This window comes from Sorex fumeus, unplaced genomic scaffold (assembly GCF_029834395.1).
Source record: "Sorex fumeus unplaced genomic scaffold, SorFum_2.1 ptg000043l, whole genome shotgun sequence".
NCBI lineage: Eukaryota > Metazoa > Chordata > Mammalia > Eulipotyphla > Soricidae > Sorex > Sorex fumeus.
In genome coordinates, this window is record NW_026606100.1 from 48337997 (window position 1) to 48358879 (window position 20883).

The 20883-nt window shown below is 60.9% G+C and overlaps 1 protein-coding gene across 2 annotated transcripts; it reads left to right on the forward strand.

Moving 5' to 3' along the window:
* Nucleotides 1–237: 237 nt before the first annotated feature.
* Nucleotides 238–19161, forward strand: BAG3 (BAG cochaperone 3). 2 transcript variants are annotated; one of them, XM_056121033.1, is made up of 5 exons: nt 238–734; nt 13593–13901; nt 15164–15565; nt 18081–18279; nt 18316–19161. In XM_056121033.1, exons 1-5 carry the CDS (start codon nt 555–557, stop codon nt 18924–18926), a joined length of 1701 nt encoding a protein of 566 aa, XP_055977008.1. In that variant the 5' UTR covers nt 238–554; the 3' UTR covers nt 18927–19161. The 2 variants fall into 2 exon arrangements, with proteins under 2 accessions (XP_055977008.1, XP_055977006.1); XM_056121031.1 differs by having other exon boundaries at nt 18081–19161.
* Nucleotides 19162–20883: the final 1722 nt, after the last annotated feature.

Below are 20883 nucleotides of genomic sequence, written 5' to 3' on the forward strand. Positions count from 1 at the left end.
GCCCACAAGAGGATCACCACGCCCCCAAGCTGGCCCGCCCCGCCCCGCCCACCGACAGGCCCCGCCCCTCCCTGGCTCTGGCCCCTCCAGCCCGGCCGGCCCCGCCTCTCCATGGCCCTGGCCCCGCCCTCCAGACAGGCCCCGCCCCTCCCTGGCCCTCTTGGCCCCGCCCCCCGAAAGCCCCGCCCCTGTTCTGGCCCCGCCCCTCCCCGCCCCCGGCCGATGACTCAGGGCGGAGCTCCGCATCCAGCCCGCGCCGCCGCCAACTTCTCTGGATGGGACCAGAAGTTTCTAGCCGGCCAGTTGCTCCCTCCCTTTATCTCCTCCTTCCCCTTTGGCAGCTCGGAGGCTATTTCCAGACACTTCCAGCCCTCTCCGGCCACGTCACCCCCCTCCTTTAATTCATAAAGGTGCCCGGCGCCGGCTCCCCGGACGCGTCGGCGGCCTGCAAACTCCTCGCTCCGGCCGCGGCCAGCCAGCCCCCCCTGGGCGCCCGCCAGCCCGACCGCCGCGCAGCCCCCCGGCCCGACCCCGGCCCCGACCCCCGACCCAGCATGAGCGCCGCCACCCACTCGCCCGTGGTGCAGATGACGCCCGGCAACGGTGACCGCGACCCGCTGCCCCCCGGCTGGGAGATCAAGATCGACCCGCAGACCGGCTGGCCCTTCTTCGTGGACCACAACAGCCGCACCACCACGTGGAACGACCCGCGCGTGCCCCCCGACGGGCCCAAGGTGAGCGGGGGGGCCCTCGACGGCGCGGGAGGGACCCCCACCAGGCGTCAGCGCCCATCCCCGCCCGCCCCCCCAGCTCCGGGAGACCCCCCCCCCTCCAGGGCGCGGCCGTGCTAGGGCGGACCCGGGCCGGCGGGGGGAGAGGGGGCGTCCCGCTGCGCCCCTCCGAGCCGCCCGGCCCGCCCGCCCTTGAGCCGCTGTCCTTCCCCGGGCCCGGGGGCCAGGCCTGGGCAGCGCCCGAGAAGGCCCAGGGCCAGGCCCCGCCGCCGCCACCGCCGCCGGCCGCCCGGGCTGAGGTCCGGCTCTCCCTGCCTGGGGTGGGGGGTGCGACCCCCGCGGTGAGCCGGGATCCCGGGTGGACCCGCCGGCCGCGGGCATCGTGACTCAGGAGGCCGGCGTAAATAGGTGTGTCCCCCTCCCCCCCACGCCCCTCCCGGGTTTGGCATTAGACGGTGGGGTTGCCAGTGTCTCCAGGAAGGGTCAGTGCGACAGTGGCCACAGTCTTCCCGGCGGTTTGTTTCAGAAATTGAACCCAAGCCGTGGCTACTTCAGATCCCTGCGGCAAGTGACAGGAGCATGAATGTTTTGTTTGTTTTGTTTTGGGGTCACTCCCGGGCAGCGGGCAGCGATGCTCAGGGGTTCCTCCTGGCTCTGCGCTCAGGAATCACTCTTGATGGTGCTGGGGTCGAACCCGGGTCAGCTGTGTGCAAGGCAAATGCCCTATCCGCTGTACTATCTCTTACTCTCTCTCAGGTCCACTGATTCTCTTTTTTAAAGGTGGTTTATATTCCCTTCCTTGTTACAGTTATTCAAATACCCAAGATTTGCTTTTAATATGTAACTAACAGAGAAGTAATCTTTCCCGAGTGCAGTAGACTTGTATTCTTAATCTATTTATGTGTAAGGATATGATGTACTTCTTACCTAACTCAATATGAGCCATGTGGGAAAAAGAAATTCGGATTCTGTTTTTTTAAAAATGTACTGCTATTGCAGTTTTTAATTTATTTGAGTTTTTTTCAAAGTCAGAAGATTACCAAAGAGATAGGCTGACGGGGTAATACTATGCCAGCTGAGAAAAATTAAAATCTGTAAAGAAATGGAAGGTTGGAAGATTTATTGATATAATTTCACAAAATTGAAGGTACTTTCTAAATCATTGTAGCAGAGAGGTCTGTGTGTACCACCTTCATTTTCATGCACCTTTTTCTGAAACTTTTTGAAAAAACTGGTGCCTAGCAGTGAGACCTCGTATTTTCAGCAACTAAACATTTATAATTGTATAATTAATTGTCATATTAATTTCTAAAAATCAGTTTAGATTCGAAAAATCTAATTACGAGTCTGTAATTAGTTGTGATAGGAGTAGATATGTGTGTGTGTGTGTGTGTTTGTTTAGCCAATTACCGGGTAGAACCAATGTTTATTTCTGTGTGGCCGTGCCCCGGCAGGCTGCGTGGATTTGGCAGGGTGCCAAGAGGCCATTGTCCCTCGGCTTCCTTCCTATAGAAACAGGGACAGTCGGAATCTGCTGGCCCGGCGAGGGAAGTTCAAGTTTGAACAGATCCACTGTGCTTGCAGGTTAAGACCCAGATTCAGGCACTTTGTTTTCACGGTGAAAAACTCACCCAGCAAGTCGTGATCTTAGGCACCTCTCCTCTGAAAGAGGGAGCCGGTGGTGCCATAAACCTTCTTACAAGGGGGAAAACAGGTTGAGTTACTCTCATTGTTCCCCACAAAGTGACACAGAGTGAGAGCTACCCGGTCAGAAATCTGGTGCTGGGAAAGTTGATGTGAAAAAATCAAACCGAATTTTCAAGTTGGAAAAGATTGTCAAGGTCTTTATCTTCCCGATGAGGAAAGGGGGGCAGGCATTGGGGGTCTGTTTCCGGCGAGCGTTAGCTGAGTATGAGTAGTGCTCGGTCCTGTTCTTAGTACTAAGCTAAGGGAGCGTGACCCAGCCCCCGGAGGCACAACTCTGACACAGGCAGGCCCCACAGGTGGTCTGTGTCACCTGGGGGCCACCACGCGTTGGTGGGACTCACTTCCGGGTCAGGATTACTTGGACGGTGGTGACCGGCTGTGACCGACTCAGGAAGTTGTTCTCTTGACCAAAGTAGCTGCTTGACACTTGTCCGCGTTGACCCCCGTGGAGGAGAAAACTAACCTTCAGCTCGGTACCTCTCAGGCCCTCCTCGCTTTCTACCCCGACAGACTTGGAACACGGATGATTAATTCAGTTTCACTTCTGTGACTTACTCTGGACTGAATACAACGGAAAAGCCTCCAGCGTGCTTCTCTGGAGAAAGTGGTTTGTTTATGTTCTGGGGCCGTCCTGCTCAGGGGCTGCTCCCGGCCTGTGCGCTGGTGGCTGCCCGCACAGGGGAGGGCTGTGCAGTGCCAGGTCACACTGGGGCCTCCTGCTGCAGGGCACGTGCCCAGTCTCCGCGCCGCCTCGCTGGCCCAGAAACTGGTTTCTCTGGGTAATGTACAAAGAGCAGGGTTTTTTTTAAATTTTTTTGTTTGTTTTTGGTTTTGTTTGTTTTTTGGGGGGGTCACATACCGTGATGCTCAGGGGTTATTCCTGGCTTTGCACTTAGGAATTAATCCTAGCAGTACTTGGAGGACATCACCGTCCGGGCAGGTTCCCATCAGCCGGTAGACGCTTACCCGCCGAGCACAGCCTCAACTGCCCTCCGGGGAACGTACTTTCTAGCATTTCCGGTCGAACCCTGTTGGTCAGGAGTAGTCTTTCGTGGAAAGAAAAAGAAGCACTGGGCTCTGAGAGCTGGTCCACTGGTGGGACACTTGCCTTGCATGCCGCTGACCCCAGCTCCGAGCTGGTCCCCGCCCCGAGCCCTGGCAGGAGTGACTCCGGATGGGGCCCCCCGATCAAAACCAAAAACAGTCACCCATGAGAACTTGACGTTCCGTTTGGCCTTTTCCTCTGACCATTGATTCTCCTGCCCAAGGCAGTGCGGTGACTCTGTTCCCATCTTGACAGAGGGAGCAAGTGTCCTGCCCCTCACATGAAGGCAGAGGTGGGGCCTGGTGTCTGAGGCAGGGAGGGGGGACCTGGGCCTCCCCCCTGCAGCTGTCCTAGGCTTCCATATGTGCACGCTTGGGCTTCCCCACTAATCTCCTGGCAAGTTGCTACCCGCCGCGGCCCCAGCCCTGGCTCGGGCAGCAAGGCCGGCGTTGGCTTTGGAGGCAGGAGAGACCGTTCCCGGCAGCTGCGCCTCACAGCTCTCCTTACTGAATAAACAGAGGCTGCTGCCCCCCTGCCAAGCCTCCCTGGGACCAGAAGACCCTCCCCACCTCCTTGGGCAGCAGATCAGATGCCCCCACACCCAGTCCCGAGCCTGGCAAAGTCCAGGGAAGACTTGTTGTTGTTATTTGTTTGTGTCCTTTGGCTGGGGCCAAACGGGGCAGTGCTGAGGAGCTGCTCCTGGCTCAGATCTCGGGGGGAAGGGGAGGATCCAGGTGGGGTTCGGGTATGGCGCCCCGCCCCGTTGCTCTTTCTCTGCCGCTCAAGTCCTGCTCAAGTCCCGGGAAGACTCCTAAGACTGTCGGCCGCTTCCTCGCCGGAACTCCAGGCCCCCTGAAACCTGCCGCTTGGTCAAAGCTCCCCTGAGGGTCCTGACTGTGCCAGGCTGGCATCTGGGAGCCACGGGGGGTCGGTGGCCTGGCTGTGTGGTTGGGGAGCACAGCTTTAGCTCAGCCCTTGTGCACGACCTGGCACTCCTCAAGGGGTACCTCTCTGCCCTCCCTCCCGTGCGCCCTTTGGCACGGGAGACTTCCTGAACCTGAGCCTGGCTTCAGCCAGTGGGGGTGTGGAGGGGTGCAGGGGGCAGGGGGAAGGGGCGGGGGGAACGCCTGGGCCGACCCGAGGTCCTCCCGGACCCCAGTCCGCCTGCCTCTAACCGTTTGACAGATTGCCTCCTGGGAGAGGGAGAGGCCGAGAGACAGCCTTTCAGAGGAAATGGAAAACGCTTTGAGTTACGATGATGGCCGTAGAGAGACCCATTTATTCCGCGCTGGGTTTAGCAGAGCCTCCGGGATCCTTAAGAGGATGAGGTCACTGCAGATCGATGGCGAGCTCTCTTCGCCCTCCAAGTATCCTGCACACCGCCGTGTCTCAGAATGCTGGCGTTAGGGGGCGGCTCGCATGCGACTTGGGGCGTGAGGGGGTCCAGCTTGCCCACAGACTCTGATCTGCCCCTCTGAGCAGCCTGTCTGCCGGCCGCCCGGCTCGCCCACTGGCCTTGCCCTGTGTCAGAGTCGGTGCCGGAGCCGGCTCGATGACGAAAGCCAGGCCAGGCCAGGGCTTACTTAGCCTCCTGCCGAGGCGCGGTTGCCGTGACTCAGAAAAAGTCTTCATCCCGCCCTCCCGGCGAGCGCTGGCTGGTTCCAGAGTGACACCCGGGTCCTTATTTAAACCACGCCACGCATTTATTGCTTCTGATGGACGTTTTCTAACGCTTCTCGTTGGAAGCGGAGCACCCGGCGTCCTGCGCTTTCCCTGCAGTGTTTGCTGCTGTTACGGCGGCGCCCTGGGAGAGAATCTGGGAGCCTTGGTGGCTCGTTCCTCAGGGCCCTGTGCAGGCGCTGTGTCCTGGTCGTCCTGACACACGTTGGCGCCCCTCCCGTCATATTTAGCCCCCCGCCCCTCTTTGTCAGGTCTCCGCCAGAATGTCAAAGCCCCCTGTGCTGCCTATGTGAGACTTGGTTGTTATGAGCTGGTGTGTGTGTGTGGGTGGGGGGGGGGGCAGGCATTAAGGTCTTAATGGAGTTGGGTGGCGGGCGCCTTGGCAGCGTCCCAGGAAGCCAGGCAGCTTGCAGACGCTCGCTTGGAGACCTCATGTAGGAGGGAATGGACCTGACATTTGTTTCTCAACCCGCGGTGCTCTGGCCCGGCCCCTGCCCCCTTCCGGACACGGGGACTTGTCTGGGCGGACAGGTCAGAGGGGACTAGACAAAGGTGGTGGCTGGGGGGAGGGGGGAAGTTTGCCCTGTTTGGGGGGCCCAGCCTTGTCCGCTGAAGACCAGGCTGGCTCTCGGAAGCCCTTCCTCGTCAGAACGCCAGGCCACGGGCTGGCAAGCGGCAGCCTGGGGGTCCCTCGGGGCTGCTGAGCAGAGCTGCCGGCTCTCTCGGGAGCCTGGTCTGTGCCTGACTTGGGCCCGTCTTCACTCACTGCAGGGTGCTGCAGGCTGCTCAGGCCACTCCATGCTGCCCAAGGTGCCTTGTCCCTGCCTTGCCTGGGGTCGGTCCCAGCCTGTGGGCTCAGATCCCAGGGGCAGGGGCTGCCAGCGCATGGCACAGGGATCACCGGCCTGGGCTCCCCTGTGCTGCCTCTGTCTCCCGGGCTGCTGCAGTGTGGTGTCCCCATACCCCAGTCAGCTTCTGGGCTGCCACTCCCACCCCACCCCCACCCCACCCCCTGAGCCTGCTTTTCCTTCCGCCTTTCAGAATGACCTTTTCTCCACCTGGGGCCTCATAATTGATTCCCTCCGTTCACCCTGGTAGGTCTGGAGAGACCGGGCGGGGGCAGCCACCAGATGTGCCATCCGCAGCTGCACCAGACCCTTCCACCCCCGCCAGGCCGGGAGGGGCATCTTCCATCATTTTGCTTTCTGGGCGGCTGGCAGTAAAGTCAAGACCATACATAGAGTACAGGGGCTGGAGCCATAGCACAGCGGGGAGGGGCGTTTGCCTTGCACGCGGCCGACCCAGGTTCGATTCCCAGCATCCCATATGGTCCCCCGTTCACTGCCAGGAGTGATTCCTGAATGCAGAGCCAGGATGTGCACTGCTGGGTGTGACCCAAAAAGGGGGAAAAAAAAAAGGCCCCAGAGTGAAGCTGCTTCTTCTCTGAGTTCAGGACAGCCCAGAGCTTCAGGGCTTCCCCCTGCCTCTGGCGCCTGGGGCTGGGGCAGCTGGCTGCCCACGGCGCCCAGCAGGCCGTGTCCCCGAGGATGGCAGCAAGACAGTGCCATAGAGTTCTGCCAGAGAAGACACATTCCCTACTTCCAAAGAGCCTTGTTTGTTACAGCTGGCTGGCAGGGATTTTTCCCTTTCCAGTGGTTTTTTTTTTTTTTTGCTTTTTGCTTTTTGGGTCACACCTGGTGATGCACAGGGGTTATTCCTGGTTCTGCACTCAGGAATTACTCCTGGCAGTGCTCAGGGGACCCTATGGGATGCTGGGAATCGAACCCGGGCCGGCCGCGTGCAAGGCAAACGCCCTACCCACTGTGCTATCTCTCCAGCCCCCCTTTCCGGTGTTTTTTGGAGGAGCTCTTTTGCTCCCTCTTGGACCGTGAGTAAATAAACGAGGGCCTGTTTTTTCCACCTGAGCAGCTGGCTACGGCCACTCCAGCCCCGTCTGGAGGAGTCCTGCAGACCCCGGTGTCGGAGCCCGGCGGGGAGGCCTGCTCCAGGGTTGCTGGGCTGGGCTTTCTCCTCCCGCGGCACGGGCACAGGTGGCGCTCGGTCGGGTTGACTCAGAGCTGAGCCGCTGCCCTCCGTGCCCATGCTGCCCGCCAGGCAGTGACTCAGCACCGAGCACCGCTCCCGACCCAGGCCACGCTTGAACTGAATGTTCCAGCTCGGGGCCCTCGCGTCTTCCTTCCTGCAGCCTCTCACCCGGGAAGAGAAGGCGTCACACCCACCGGCCGCATCTCAGGGGGGCCCCGGAGCACCAGTCTGGGTCCTGGGGGGTCGTAGATTGGCCGCGGGCTCTCCCTGCCTCAGGCCCCTGCCTGTCCAGTAGGACCAGGCCAGCCCCTTGAAGAGCCATGAGCAGACCAGGACATGACACGCACTGGTGCGTGGTCACTGTTTCACCAGCAGGTGGAGGAGACGCACGGAAGTGCCCTGCTCCTCCCCCTCCCAGAGGACAGTGTGTGTCCGACGGGTCATTGGGCCCCCAGGGACCAGGGGGGCCCAGCTCTTGGTTCTCAGAAGCAGGGCCGCTTCTTGCCTCCCATTTCCTGCTGAAAAGCACAGTTCCGGGGGGGGGGGGGGTCGCAAGCGTGGCTGACAGGGGTCAGGGATCTAGCGCGAGGGTCTGGTCTGGTGGAGGCCGTGGGGCCCACCTCATCCTTGGTCATGCCCAGGGCCCACTCCCAGACTGACCTGCTGGTGCCTGCGCTGCCTGTGCTGGCCACAGGGGGCGCTGTGTCTCTCAACCCCAGCTTCTGGAGGGGGTGGGGGTGGGGGGGCTTGGGACACTCCCAGGACAGCAGAGCCAGGCAGGAAGGAGTGGACACAGTCAGCGGACGGGGCCAGCCACATCTGTTTCCTGGCTCAGGGATGGCACAGCGGAGGCCCGGAGGCTGGAGCTCCCCAGCTTGGAGAAGCTGCTAAGGGAGGAGCGGAGCGTGTCCACCCCCTCCCCCCACCGCTGGTCACTGCGGCGATTGGTCCCCTTTGCACACATGCTCGGCTGAGGCTGCTTGGAGGCAGGGGGTGTTTCCCGTGGAAAAGTCTTGGGAGGGAGGCGGGTCCCAGTGGGTCCGGACAGACTGGTTTCCCTCTCGGAATCCGCAGCTTGCTCCGCACCTGTGCGCCCCACCTGGCACTCCTCCTCCGCAGGCAGGAGCGGTCAATTTGTCCCGCCCCTCGGGGAGCTGCAGGGACTCCATGGAGTCCCAGCCCAGGGAGGGCCCGGAGGGGCTGGGAGACCGGAGATGGATTCTCCTGTCTGGTGGTGGGCTTAGCTTTTCATCCCTCCCCCCCCCCCCCCCACCAGTGGCAGGCATCCAACCCCGGGCCTCACACGCCTGGTGTTGTCTCTGCCCAGTCTCTGGTCAGCGCTGTCGCCCAGCCTGACCCCACCCAGAGCGGCCTCGGGACCCAGTTGCTTCTGCTCTTCGTTTCCAGGCTCTGCAACGTCAGGCCTGGATCTTGGCCCCCAGCCCCCCAGCCCCCCCACCCCCCACCCCCCTCTGCTCCTTTGTGCTCCTCGAGCTCTTCTCCAGGGGCTTCCTGCTCTGCCTGCACCCGGCTCCTTGTTGCAGGGGCTGGGGGAGCCCCCAGGCTATCTCGGGGGGCCTTCGGTGGCTTCTTGTGGAGAGAGGGACCCTTGGGGAGGGCAGGGGAGCACAGTGGGTAAGTGTGCGGCTTGCCCCGCGCACGGCAACGCGGTCAGCCCCTGGCACTGCGTCTGGTCCCCAGGAGTGAGACCTGAGCCCCACTGGGTGTGGCAGAAAAACCCAAAGAGAAAAAACGCTCCAGGTGGAGGAGTTGAAGGTCAACACGGCAGTTCCCGTGCAGGCTCGCACTGACAGCGGCAGCCCGGGTTCTGCTCCCGGTCAGTCCCCAGGAATGGCCCCCAAAACTCTGGGGGGTGGCCCCAAACGGAATCCCTCGGCGGTGTGGGAACTTGCTATTTGGGAAATAGCCTTTAAAATATCTGGGGGGCTTCCCTAGCTGTTCTCGGGGGGCTCGGGGCCCCTTTTGGAGATTCTTGGCCAAGCAGGCTGGCGGTTTGATGGAGGAGGCAGTGCTGCCCGGACCTGGTGGTGCCAGGGGCCAGCCAGGTCACGCCCGTGGGGCTCAGTCGGCCACACCCAGCGGTGACTGGGAGTCCATGCAGTGCTGGGCACAGGGCTGAGCTGGCCGCGGGCAAGGCACATGCCCTGAATTCTCTCTCTGCACTATCTCTCTACTATCTCTGTACTATCTCTCTGCTATCTCTCTACAGTCTCTGTATCATCTCTCTACTGTCACCTGCCACCGTGTGGTTTTCTGACCGTTGGGAGAAGCCCTGGAGCACAGAGCTGGGACTAAGCCCTGAGTAGCTCTGGAGTGACCCCCTCCAAAAAAAAAAAAAATGCAAGAGCATGTCTCAAACTCAAAACGAAAAAGAATGTGTGTGTGTGTGTGTGTGTGTGTGTGTGTGGTAAGAGAGAGTGACAAGGAGGGGTGCTATTCGGCCCAGCTGTTTAGTGCTCGGGCCCAGCAGGGGGGCCTGCCAGGGGCAACCAGGCCCTACATGGCCGTAGACATAGATGCTGGGTTTGGAACTCGGGGTCCTGCACACTCTGAGCTCACCCCTTAGCCCCTGACACCGTCCGGAAGAGCACGTGCCACTGAGCCTCTGTGGACAGGAGCTCACAGGGGCATTTCCAGGGCACAGTGAACAGAGAGCAGGGCATTCTTTTTTTTTTTTTTTTCATTCATTCATTCACGAAACGGCCCCAGAGCTTGGGAACTCCGGTAGGTCATCCCTGAGCCTCTTCCCCACCGGGGAGGAAACCAGAGAAGGGCTGTGAGGGGCTTCAGGCCACGCACAGATCCCTGCTGTACCCCTGTGCCCACACGGCCACCGAGAGCCTGTCGCGGGGACACTCTTTTCAACAGGCGGGACTCGTGGCGGCCGATTCACTGTTCCGGCCGGAAGCTGAGCGCGGGCTTTGCCAAAGGACCAGCTCCTCCATAAGGGGGCACATTTGGGTTCTCCGCCTTGGTGTCTCCTGCGTTTTACCTGCCAGTTCCTGGGGTCATCTGGTGCCCAGACGCCTTGGGTGTGTTGCACATGCATGCACACACACGCACACACGCATGCATATGCACACACACACAAGGAGGTGGCTTGGGGGTCTGGGCCAGTGAGCAGACAAGCCAGTGGGGCTCCTCGAGGAGGTGGGAGCGGGCCGGCTCCTTCCCTTCCCTTCCCTTCCCTTCCCTTCCCTTCCCTTCCCTTCCCTTCCCTTCCCTTCCCTTCCCTTCCCTTCCCTTCCCTCCCCTTCCTCCCTCCCCTCCCTCTCTCCCTCCCTCCCTCCCTTTCTTCCTTCCTTCCATCCATCCATGGCGGGATGTGGCCACAAGCAGAGCTCTGCGGGAACTGCCCCGGGGGACGGCAGAGAGTGGCCCCTCAGATGTCTCCCCCCTCCTGGCGAAGGGCCAAAGGGCACACCTGTCCTAGCAATCAGGAATGACCAATTTTCTTTGACGTTTTTCCTTTAAAATATTCTCTCTCAATAATTAGCCTGAAACCCGTAGACAGCAGAAAGACTTCTAGTCCGTGCATTTTACTTTATTTATTTGTATTTTGGTCTTGGGGGCCGCACCCCCGTGCTGCTCAGCGCCTCTCGGCTGTGTACTCAGGAGCCTCTTCCCCACCGGGGAGGAAACCAGAGGAAACCCCGGCACCTCTCAGCGCCCAGCGCGCTTGTCGGGGATTGTGTGCCTGTCGCCAGCCCGTAGCCCCTGGACTCTCTCCCAGGCCTCGTGCAGTGCCTTCTCATTATTTTTATTATTAGCGTCATTCTTGTTACTGTCTGGCTCGAGGGGTACACCCAGGGGTGCTCAGGGTTCTCTCCTGGAGGTGCTTGGGGGTCCATATGCAGTATTTGAACCCAGCTGAAGTGAGCGCCCTTTTTTCTTTGCTTATTTATTTAGGCTTTGGGGCTACACCTGGCGGTACTTGGGGCTTACTCCTGGCTCTGCACACAGGAGTCACTCCTGGCAGTGCTTGGGGGGCCACATGGATGCCGTGTGCAAGGCAAGCGCTGTACTCGTTGTTTTCTCTCTCTCTCTCTCTCTCTCCCTCCCTCCCTCCCTCTCTCTCTCTCTCTCTCTCTCTCTCTCTCTCTCTCTCTCTCTCTCTCTCTCTCTCGGGCCCCAGCCAGTGCCTCGACCCCAGAGCCCTCTCTCAGGTCCTGAGTGGTACCTTTTAACTTCTGGAAACTGGGCATGGTGTTGAGTGGCTGTGCCATGGAAGGGACACCCACATTCCCAGCAGACTCTGAGCAGCTGTGACAGAAATGTTTGATTTTGGGGCTGGAGCAATAGCACAGCGGGTAGTAGCAATTGCACGCGGCCGACCTGGGCTCGATTCCAGCATCCTATATGGTCCCCTGAGCACCGCCAGGAGTGATTCCTGAATGCAGAGCCAGGAGTAACCCCTGAGCATCGCCAGGTGTGATCCAAAAAGAAAAAAAAAACTGTTGGATTTTAACCTGGAAGGTCATTGGAGGACTCTCTGACCCCGCTGTCACCTGTGGGGACGTGCTTCTCGCTAAATGGCCTAAGCGGGCAATTTGCTCTCTGGCCGCCCGGCGTGCAGCGACCTCTGGGCTTCCTCCCGCCCCTGCCCGCTGCCTGCTGTGCCGCGGGCCGGCTCCTGCCCCCGCCCGCCCTGCCCTCCGTCCGCTTTGCCCTCGCCCTGACGTGTCCTTTCCACCTTCCTGTCAGCACCCGCCGGGCGAGCCTCCCTCACGGCCCCGCCTCTGGGCCTCCAGCCTTATCACCCGTCCCCTCTTGTCACCCCCTGTCCCCCTCGCTGCCACAGGCCCCTCCCTTGCCGTCACTGACGTTCCTGCACTCGACCGAGGGGAGACACTGCACACAGATTCCGCTCCCGGGGCTGGATGCTCGGGGTTGGCAACAGCCCGTCAGAACTGGGCCAGGACGTGAGCTCAGGTCAACAGTGGCCCGGGTGTGTGGCTGTCTGCACCCAGAGGAAGGTTCCGGGTCCCTCAGGCCCCACCTCGTCCTTCTGGTCCCCATGACTCGGGGGTCCGGACCGCTGAGTCATGCGCTATCTGGGGAAAGATGCTCGCGCTGATGGTGCCTCCTGAACGCTCCCCAAAGCCCTGGCCTCCAGGTGGGCAAGCCGCGAGCACCGCTGCCCAGAAATAGGGCTGGGGCCTCAGAGAGGGCCAGAGAGGCGGCCTGTGACAGGGCTGTACATCACTGCCAGGCAACAGCACGGAAGAGCTTGGAACACACAACACTCAGCCCCCCTCTGCACTCCTGACTGGAAAAGGCCAATTCCCACCTGCCGGGCCGCGCTCTTGGGTTTGCTCCGGCCCCTGGGTGGGTTGACCCCCCCCCAGAACCCAGAGGCTGTTGGAATCAGGACGTGGAACAGAGGTGGTTGTGGCTGGCGCCTGCAGGGGTGCTCCTTGTCACAGCAGAAAAAGGGCCAGTGTGTGCCACAGATGCGCGTGTACACACACACACACACACACACACACACACACACACACACATTATCTGCTGGCAGGCTGTTCAGTTCTGTGATTGTGGCCCGGATCTATTTCTTGCTCTGGGTTGACCCACCTGAAGCCCTGGGCCTGCGGCTCCCAGCACCGACCCGCGGGGTCTCCGCAGGGGTCCGCGGCTCCCACCATCACCCAGTGGTGGGGCCGTGGCGGGTTCTGCCCCCCCACACCCAGGAGACCCCCTCTCTGTCCCCACTGGGCCACCACGCCTCTCAGAGCCTCCCCCGGCCCCTCCTGTGCAGGAGCCTGGCAATTGTGAGGCGCAGAGCTGGGCCCCCCACGCCCCCAGCCCTGCTGCCCGCTTACCCGCTGCCTGTAACCAGACCTTGCTCTGGCCCGTCTGGCACGCGGCCCTCTCTGGGCTCCCAAAAATAGCCAGGCGGCTGCAGGGAGGACGTCACAAGGACGGGGACCCCGGCCGCCCCTCCAGCGGACCCCCAGGACTTGGCTCCCCCGGCTGCAGCCCCGCGGGGAGCCAGCTTTCTGGCAGCTTGCTCTGAGGGCATCCTGAGCTCACCGCCCCCCACCCCGGCTCTGCGGACTTCAGAGGGGGCCCGGGGTAGGGGGGGCGGGTGGCGGGCCTCACCGCTGCTCAGAGTTACCACAGGGCCCAGGAGGGCTTGGCAGATGCGGGGCCCGGGCCAGAGCTGTGAGTTGGACTCGAACCCTCCTCCGGCACGGTCGCTGAGGGTGGGGGGGGACGCCTGCACCCACCGTCCCCCTTCGCTGGGAACCTCCCTGTGCCAGAGACCCGTGGGCTCCCCAGCTTTCTCTCGGGGCCCCGGTTCTGGCCCTGCCCCGGCCACCCATCCAACCAACACCACCGCATGTTCCCTTTGCTCCTAGGAGACCCCGGCGTCTGCCAATGGCCCATCCCGGGAGGGGGCCCGGCTGCTGCCCACGCGGGAGGGCCACGCTGCGTCGTACCCCCAGCTCCGCCCCGGCTACATTCCCATCCCCGTCCTCCACGAGGGCGGCGGCGGCAGCCGGCAGCCCCTGCACGCCTTCCCACAGGCCGGCCCGCAGCGCTTCCGAGCCGAGGCCGCTGCCACAGCGCCACAGAGGTCCCAGTCGCCACTGCGAGGCGTGACGGAAGCCGCCCAGCCTGACAAGTCGAGCGGCCCGGCCCAGCCCCCCGCCTCCCACGGACCTGAGGTAAGCAGAGGGCGCCCACTGGGGACGGCCCGGTCAGTGGGGACCCCCAGTCATCACGGGGACCCCTGCTGTGCTGAGCCAGTGGGCGGGCAGGAGTCAGGTCAGGAACTACAGCTCAGAAGTGGGAAGAGTTTCTTTCTTTCTTTCTTTCTTTCTTTCTTTCTTTCTTTCTTTCTTTGCTTTTTCGGTCACACCCAGCGATGCTCAGGGGTTCCTCCTGGCTCTGTACTCAGGAGTTACTCCTGGCGGTACTCAGGGGACCCTATGGGATGCTGGGGATTGAACCCAGGCCAGCCGCGTGCAAGGCAAGCACCCTACCCGCTATACTATCACTCCAACCCGCGGGAAGAGTTTCATGTCCAGGTGTGGAGGATGCAGGGCCCAATCTGGCCCTCGGGGGTGCCAGTGGAGCGCCCAGGGTGACCCAGCGGGCGCCCCCCGCCCTGGGCTGACAGGAAGCCTACAGGCTGGCCCATGAGAGCCTGTGTGCCCAAGAGAGGGTTTCTGTCTCACATTGGGGTGATTGATATCGGGGTCCAGCTCAGGGCCTCGCCCCGGCTCGGCGTGTGCTCTTAACACATGAGCTATGTCAGTCCAGTTCTGGGCTGGCGTCAGTGGCCCGTGGACCCCAGGGGGATTCTTCAGCAGGCAGGCCTTGTGGTCTTGCCCTCCGTGGGCCCCCGGGTGCCTGCTGGGTGTGTGAGTGAGCACAGGCCCCCAGCCCCTCTGTCTCTGCCTGCCTGGGGCACGACTCTTAATGATCGGGGCCCTGGGAGGCCCGTCCAGTGTGGAGAGGCCATGCCTGTGTTGGCGGCGTTTTGTTCTGAGACTCAGAAGCGGCCAGCAGCAAGCACTTGGGCATTTGAGCCGACAGGCCTGCTGCGCGCGTGCCCGGAAGCTTCCAGAAAGGAAGGGGCCTGGCCTGCCGGCCACCGCATCCCCACTGCCCATGGGCTCCCTGGGGTCGCGAGTGTCTGGGACAGAGGAGACTCCCCATTGTGTGCTCTCACCTGCTCCACTTCCCCATCTCCAGGGCGCCTGGCCAGGAGGGACACTTGCCTGTGTCGCCGACGAGGCCTAGGCAGCTGTGGGGCTGCCAAGCACCAGAGCCTAGAGCCGTGGGCACCAGTGCCCCCTCCGGCGTTTTTAGTGGGGCAGGGTGGGGTGGGGGTCCGCCCAGGTCCAGGCGTGGCCCGAGCCCTCCGTCCAGCAGGGCGGGGTTGCCGGGTCAGGGTGTCTTCTCACTTCTGTGTGTCTTGCAGCGCTCCCAGTCTCCAGCCGCCTCCGACTGCTCCTCAGCGTCATCCTCGGCCAGTCTGCCATCGTCGGGCCGGAGCAGCCTGGCCAGCCACCAGCTGCCACGGGGCTACATCCCCATCCCAGTGATCCACGAGCAGAATCTGCCCCGGCCGGTGGCCCAGCCCTCCTTCCACCAGGCTCAGAAGACGCACTTCCCGGCGCAGCCGGCCGAGTACCAGGGCCACCAGCCTGTATACCACAAGGTCCAGGGCGACGACTGGGAGCCCCGGCCCCTGCGGGCAGCGTCCCCCTTCCGCCCGTCCCCCAGGGGCGCGGCCAGCCGGGAGGGTTCGCCAGCCAGGAGCACCACGCCGGTGCCCCCGGCGTCACCTCTACGTGTGCACACCGTCGTGGACAAGGCCCAGGTAGGGTCTGAGGGCTGGTGGGCTGTCGGGGCCCCGTGTCGCCCACCTCTCTGCCCTTCCTGCTCGTGCCTGCATGGCCTGCAGGGTAAGCCTGAGGCTTCTGCCCCGTCTTGCAGGGGCCGGACCTTTTCCACCCCGTGGCATCAACTCCCCCAACTTGCTGCCTAATCCACTTGCTCAGGATTTTTCTCTTATTTCTCTTTGTTTGTTTGTTTTTGGGGCTGCACACAACAGCACTCAGGCTTAACATTTTTTTTTTCTTTTTGGGTCACACCCGGCGATGCACAGGGGTTGCTCCTGGCTCTGCACACAGGAATTACTCCTGGCGGTGCTCGGGGGACCACATGGGATACTGGGAATCGAACCCGGGTTGGCCACATGCTGGGCAAACGCCCTACCTGCTATGCTATTGCTCCAGCCCCCAGGCTTAACTTCTGGCTCTGTGCTCAGGGATCACTCCTGGGGGGATCAGGGGACCATCTGCGGTGCCAGGGATTGAGCCTGGGTCGGCCGTTGTGACCAAGTGCCTTACGCCCAGTGTACTATCGCTCTGTGCCCCCTTATCAGCGTTTTTATTTGGGAATAATACAGGCCTTACAGAAGCGTTGATGGAGTCATTATCCCAGATCTGGCGTGCCCGCCACCCGTGTTTACTGTTGTGCTGCCCTGGTTTTGCCTACCACCCTCCCTGTCACCTCAGGTCACCCCCATACTGTCCCTATTGTTGTGTAAGTGTTGGAGAGTCAGTCGGAGGCGTTGCGCCCTCTGGCCCCACATATCACCGCTGATGTTCTGGGAAGCACTGTTGTCAGGTTGTTTCCAAGTCTGTAGGGCCGCTTCCCAGCTCCGGGCCTCACCCAGGGTCCCGAACACTGGCCAGCCGGCGTATTGCTTCGGTCTAGCCGGGCTGGAGCTGTGCCTGGCTGGAGCTGTGTCTGGCTGGAGCTGTGTCTGGCTGCACTTGCCCTCCTGACCTTGACATTCATGGAGACACAGACGTCCTTGCGAGCATATCAGAAGTCATGCTTACCTGGCCGGGACGCTTCAGCCCCGCTGTGCGCCCGGAGCTGGTCTGTGGGTGGGAAGGGCCGCACCCCGGGGGACGCGGGCAGCTGACTGTCCGCAGCCTGACCTGGGAGGGGGCCGGGTGAGCGCTCCCTTCCGGGGCATCTCCTCCTTACCCTGACCCAGAGCCCAGAGCGCTGCAGGGACGAGGCCAAACTGGGCGTGCAAGTGGACTCTGGCAGTTATTGGGTGGATGGATGCCCAGCGCTGACTTGCCAGTGGATAAAATTGGAGGCGGGAGGGTGGGGGACGCTCTAAGGGGTTTTGGATTGTCATCTAATGCTAGAAGAACCGGGGGCCTTAGAACAGTGGGGACTGTTTTAAGCAGAAATCTTTCTGGGAAACTGGCCATGGCTGGTGGTCCAGTGAGTGGGGTGTCAGGCCGAGCAGAGGGTGGGGTGCAGAGAGACACTGCCAGGGGTGCTGAGAGGTGAGCCCAGCACCTCTAAGGCTTTTCCTCTAAGGCTTCTGAGCATGTGACCAAGTCTCCAGCAAACACCCATCCGGGCAGAAGCCCTGGGCTCTCCTAGAGTTTATTTAATTAATCTATGGGTTTGGGGGTCACAGTGGCTGTACTCAGGACTTACTCTGGGCTCTATGCTCAGGGATCACTCCTGGCGGTCCTCGGGAGACCCTATAGGGTGCCGGGGATTAAACCCAGGTTGGTAGTGTGTAAGGTAAATGCCCTACCTGTTGTACTATTGCACCAGCCCCTATTCTAGTTGTGTTTTTTTGGTGGTTTGTTTGTGTTTTGTTTTTTTTGTTTTTTGGTGGTTTTTTTTTTTGGCATTTTGGGTAGACCTGGTGGTGCTCAGGGGTAACTTCTGGCTCAGCACTCAGGAATTACTCCTTCCGGTGCTCAGGGGAACATATGGAATGTGGGATCGAATCCAGGTCGGCTACATGTAAGGCAAATGCCCTCCCCACTGTACTATTGCTCCAGCCCCTGTACTGGATTTTTGAAAAAATAAGAACTTTCCTGAAATGCGATGAGAAGGTCATGCCCCACGCAGAGATGGTCCTGCACCGCCTGTAAAGAAGGGATGCATGACCCTGAGCTCTTGGGGGCCCCGAGTCACCAGGTCTAGATTAAAGAGACCCAACAGTCAGCGGGAGCCTGCGGTATTTCCACGTTTGGGGAGTTACATTGGTTTTCTCCTCATCACCCAGGGCACCATTCTCAGAAAATTCCCCGAGTGGTTACAGCCCGCAGAGCCGGTGACCAGGAAGTATGACAAATGGTGCCATCATCACATATGTGATAGGCATCGTGTTTGGGTTTCGTAGTACCTGTCGGTCGGCTTGGAAAACCCCTGTTCTCCCGCCGACAAAGCAGAGAAGCCACCCCCGGGCCTTTCTGCAGGCGGGATGGCAGTGGGTCAGGCAGACGCCCTGCCTGAGGTGACTGGCCGCAGTCATAACAAGCCTTTGTGTCCTTGCTTCTTCCCAGGCACCTGCGACCCATCGCGGACCCTCGCCCGTTCCCCAGCCAGAGAGCAGACCGGAAAGCAAGCCCGGCCCGACCGGACCAGATCTCCTCCCTGGGCACATCCCCATCCAGGTGATCCGCCAGGAGGCAGAGCCACAGCCCGCCCCCCAGAAGCCCGCGCCTCCTGCAGAGAAGGTGGAGGTGAGGGCGCCCTCGGCCCCGGCCCCAGGGCCCTCGGCCCCGGCCCCAGGGCCCTCGGCCCCGGCCCCAGGGCCCTCGGGCCCTGCTCCCCCTGCACCTTCTGCTCCCCCCAAGAACGCGGTTCCAGAAGAGAGAGTGGCCCCCAGCCCTGCCCCTGCAGAAGCCGCGACCCCCAAACCTGGCGGTGCCGAGGCGCCCCCTAAACATCCCGGCGTGCTGAAAGTGGAGGCCATCCTGGAGAAGGTGCAGAGGCTGGAGCAGGCTGTGGACAGCTTTGAAGGCAAGAAGACGGACAAAAAGTACCTCATGATCGAAGAGTACCTGACCAAGGAGCTGCTGGCCCTGGATTCCGTAGACCCCGAGGGGCGGGCTGACGTCCGCCAGGCCCGGAGAGACGGTGTCAGGAAGGTTCAGACCATCTTGGAAAAACTGGAACAGAAAGCCATCGACGTCCCCGGCCAAGTCCAGGTCTATGAACTGCAGCCCAGCAACCTGGAAACGGATCCGCCGCTGCAGGAGATCATGGGTGCCGCGGCCGCAGACCCGGGGGCCAAGGGCCCCGGAGATGGAGGGGTCCCCCAGGCCAACCCCCCGCAGCCAGAAGCCAAAGAAGCGGCCGCCCCAGAGCCCACCATAGACTCGGCGGGTAACCCCGCAGCACCGTAGTTCCACTCTGCCGTCAGATCCCCCCGGAAAACGGGCCGGCCGTGTGCTTTAGGGAGTGGAAGTTGCATGCATTTCAGAGACTTGAGATCGGTTGGTTTTTACTCTTTCATAGACACTAGGTCTGCAGTTACTTGGGTAGAGGCAAAAGGCACTAATAAAGGAAAGGACAAGAGGAGGATAACGCTTTTCTTCTGTACTCTTATCTCTGTGCAATAAAGAAGTTTCCTGTTTGAGAGCCCCGTCCCGTGTCGTTGGGGTCCTCTGTGTGGGCGCTGGCGTGCTGGAGAGTTGTCTGCCGGGGCGCTGAGCTGAGGGGGGTGTTCTTGAGGGGTGAGGGGGCTTGAGTTCCTAATTTCCAGGAAGGTTGCCTTTTTTTTAGGGTGACTTTTCTCTAAATGACCTAACTTTAGCTAGAATCAAAGGTCTAAGGAGACAGCGGTATCTGTCTGTCGGATGAGTTCAATGCTACGTTTAAGACAAGGAAAATAAAAGACTGTAACCCCAGCTGTGCCTGTGACATATAGACCCAGGCAAAGAGCCCCGTGCCAGGCTGGTCTCAATACTGACTGGTCTTAATATGGCAGGAATGAAAGTGAGGCTGCAGAACTCGGCACCTGAGAACCCGCATTCGGGCCAGATCCATCTGCAGCAGGAGGCTCTGGGCCCAGACCACTGCCCAGGCCTGCCCCACCCCAGATGCCACTCAGTGCCGTTTCTGCCCAGCTGGTCTCACCAGGGAGCTGAGAAGAGGGAGGCCCTGAAGTGCAGGATGGTGGGGGCACCAGCCCGTTTCACCCCCCAGGCTGGCCTGGGTCCTGGTCCCTGGAGGTAGGAACGTAGTGTGAGTCACTGGCCCTCTTTATCTGTCACTTCTGAGTCACCGAACCAGTTCTGACCGTGTGTCTTCCCAGATTGGGTTCCTCGAAGCCTGGGGGTTCAGGATCAGGGGTCATGCAGAGCAAGGCCCTTCTGTGCTGGTTTGTAAGAACCAGGAAAACAGCCCCATGAGGAGCTGGACTTTGATTCTTAACTCCTTTGTCCAACCTGACAAAGCAGAGAAAGAGGGAAGCCATCACCAGGGATGCCCCATCCCCCTACTCGTACATGCCCCGCCGAACCAGACACATCATGCTGGTGGTTCTCATCTGGAGAGCGCAGGCCAGCAGCTAAGAAATGTGGGAAGGGGAGGGGGCTCCTGGTCATTTGTTTTAAGGCGCCCAAGGTCAAGAATGTGACCTTTATCTTTTTGTGACCTGGGGATCTCAGTGGGTCTCCACTCTAAGTGTCCCCGAGCCACTCCTGAGTTAGAGGGCTGTTCTCTCTCTCTCTCTCTCTCTCTCTCTCTCTCTCCCTCTCTCTCTCTCTCCCCCCCCCCCCCCTTCATTACTTTGGATGCTGCTGGGGTATTTTCCCTGGTCTGGAGGCGTTGGTGTGAGGATGTGAAGGAGAGGAAGCTGGTCTTTTGGTCCCTCGGCCTGGCGTGGGGGTAGGACACTGGCTGCAATTGTTTTCTTTCTTTCTTTCTTTCTTTCTTTCTTTCTTTCTCTCTCTCTCTCTCTCTTCTTTCTTTCTTTCTTTTTTTTTATTTTTGCTTTTTGGGTCATACCCGGCTTTGCACAGGGGTTACTCCTGGCTCATGCACTCAGGAATTACTCCTGGCGGTGCTCGGGGGACCATATGGGATGCTGGGAATCGAACCCCGATCGGCCGTGTACAAGGCAAACACCCTACCCACTGTGCTATTGCTCCAGCCCCTCCCTCCCTCCCTTCCTCCCTCCCTCCCTTCCTTCCTTCCTTCCTTCCTTCCTTCCTTCCTTCCTTCCTTCCTTCCTTCCTTCCTTTCCCGCCCCCCCCCCTCTCTCTTTCGTGTGTGTGTGTGTGTGTGTGTGTGTGTATCTTTGGGTACTCAGGGCTTAATCCTGTTTCTGTGCTCAGCGATCACTCCTGGCAGTGCTCA

What these genes read in the sequence shown, in the direction of transcription:
- BAG3 (XM_056121031.1), top strand. Translation starts at nt 555, where the DNA reads ATGAGCGCCGCCACCCACTCGCCCGTGGTGCAGATGACGCCCGGCAAC. An exon ending in CCGCCTCCCACGGACCTGAG is followed by an intron (nt 13,902 to 15,163) that starts GTAAGCAGAGGG and finishes TGTGTCTTGCAG; the next exon opens with CGCTCCCAGTCTCCAGCCGC. An exon ending in CCGTCGTGGACAAGGCCCAG is followed by an intron (nt 15,566 to 18,080) that starts GTAGGGTCTGAG and finishes GCTTCTTCCCAG; the next exon opens with GCACCTGCGACCCATCGCGG.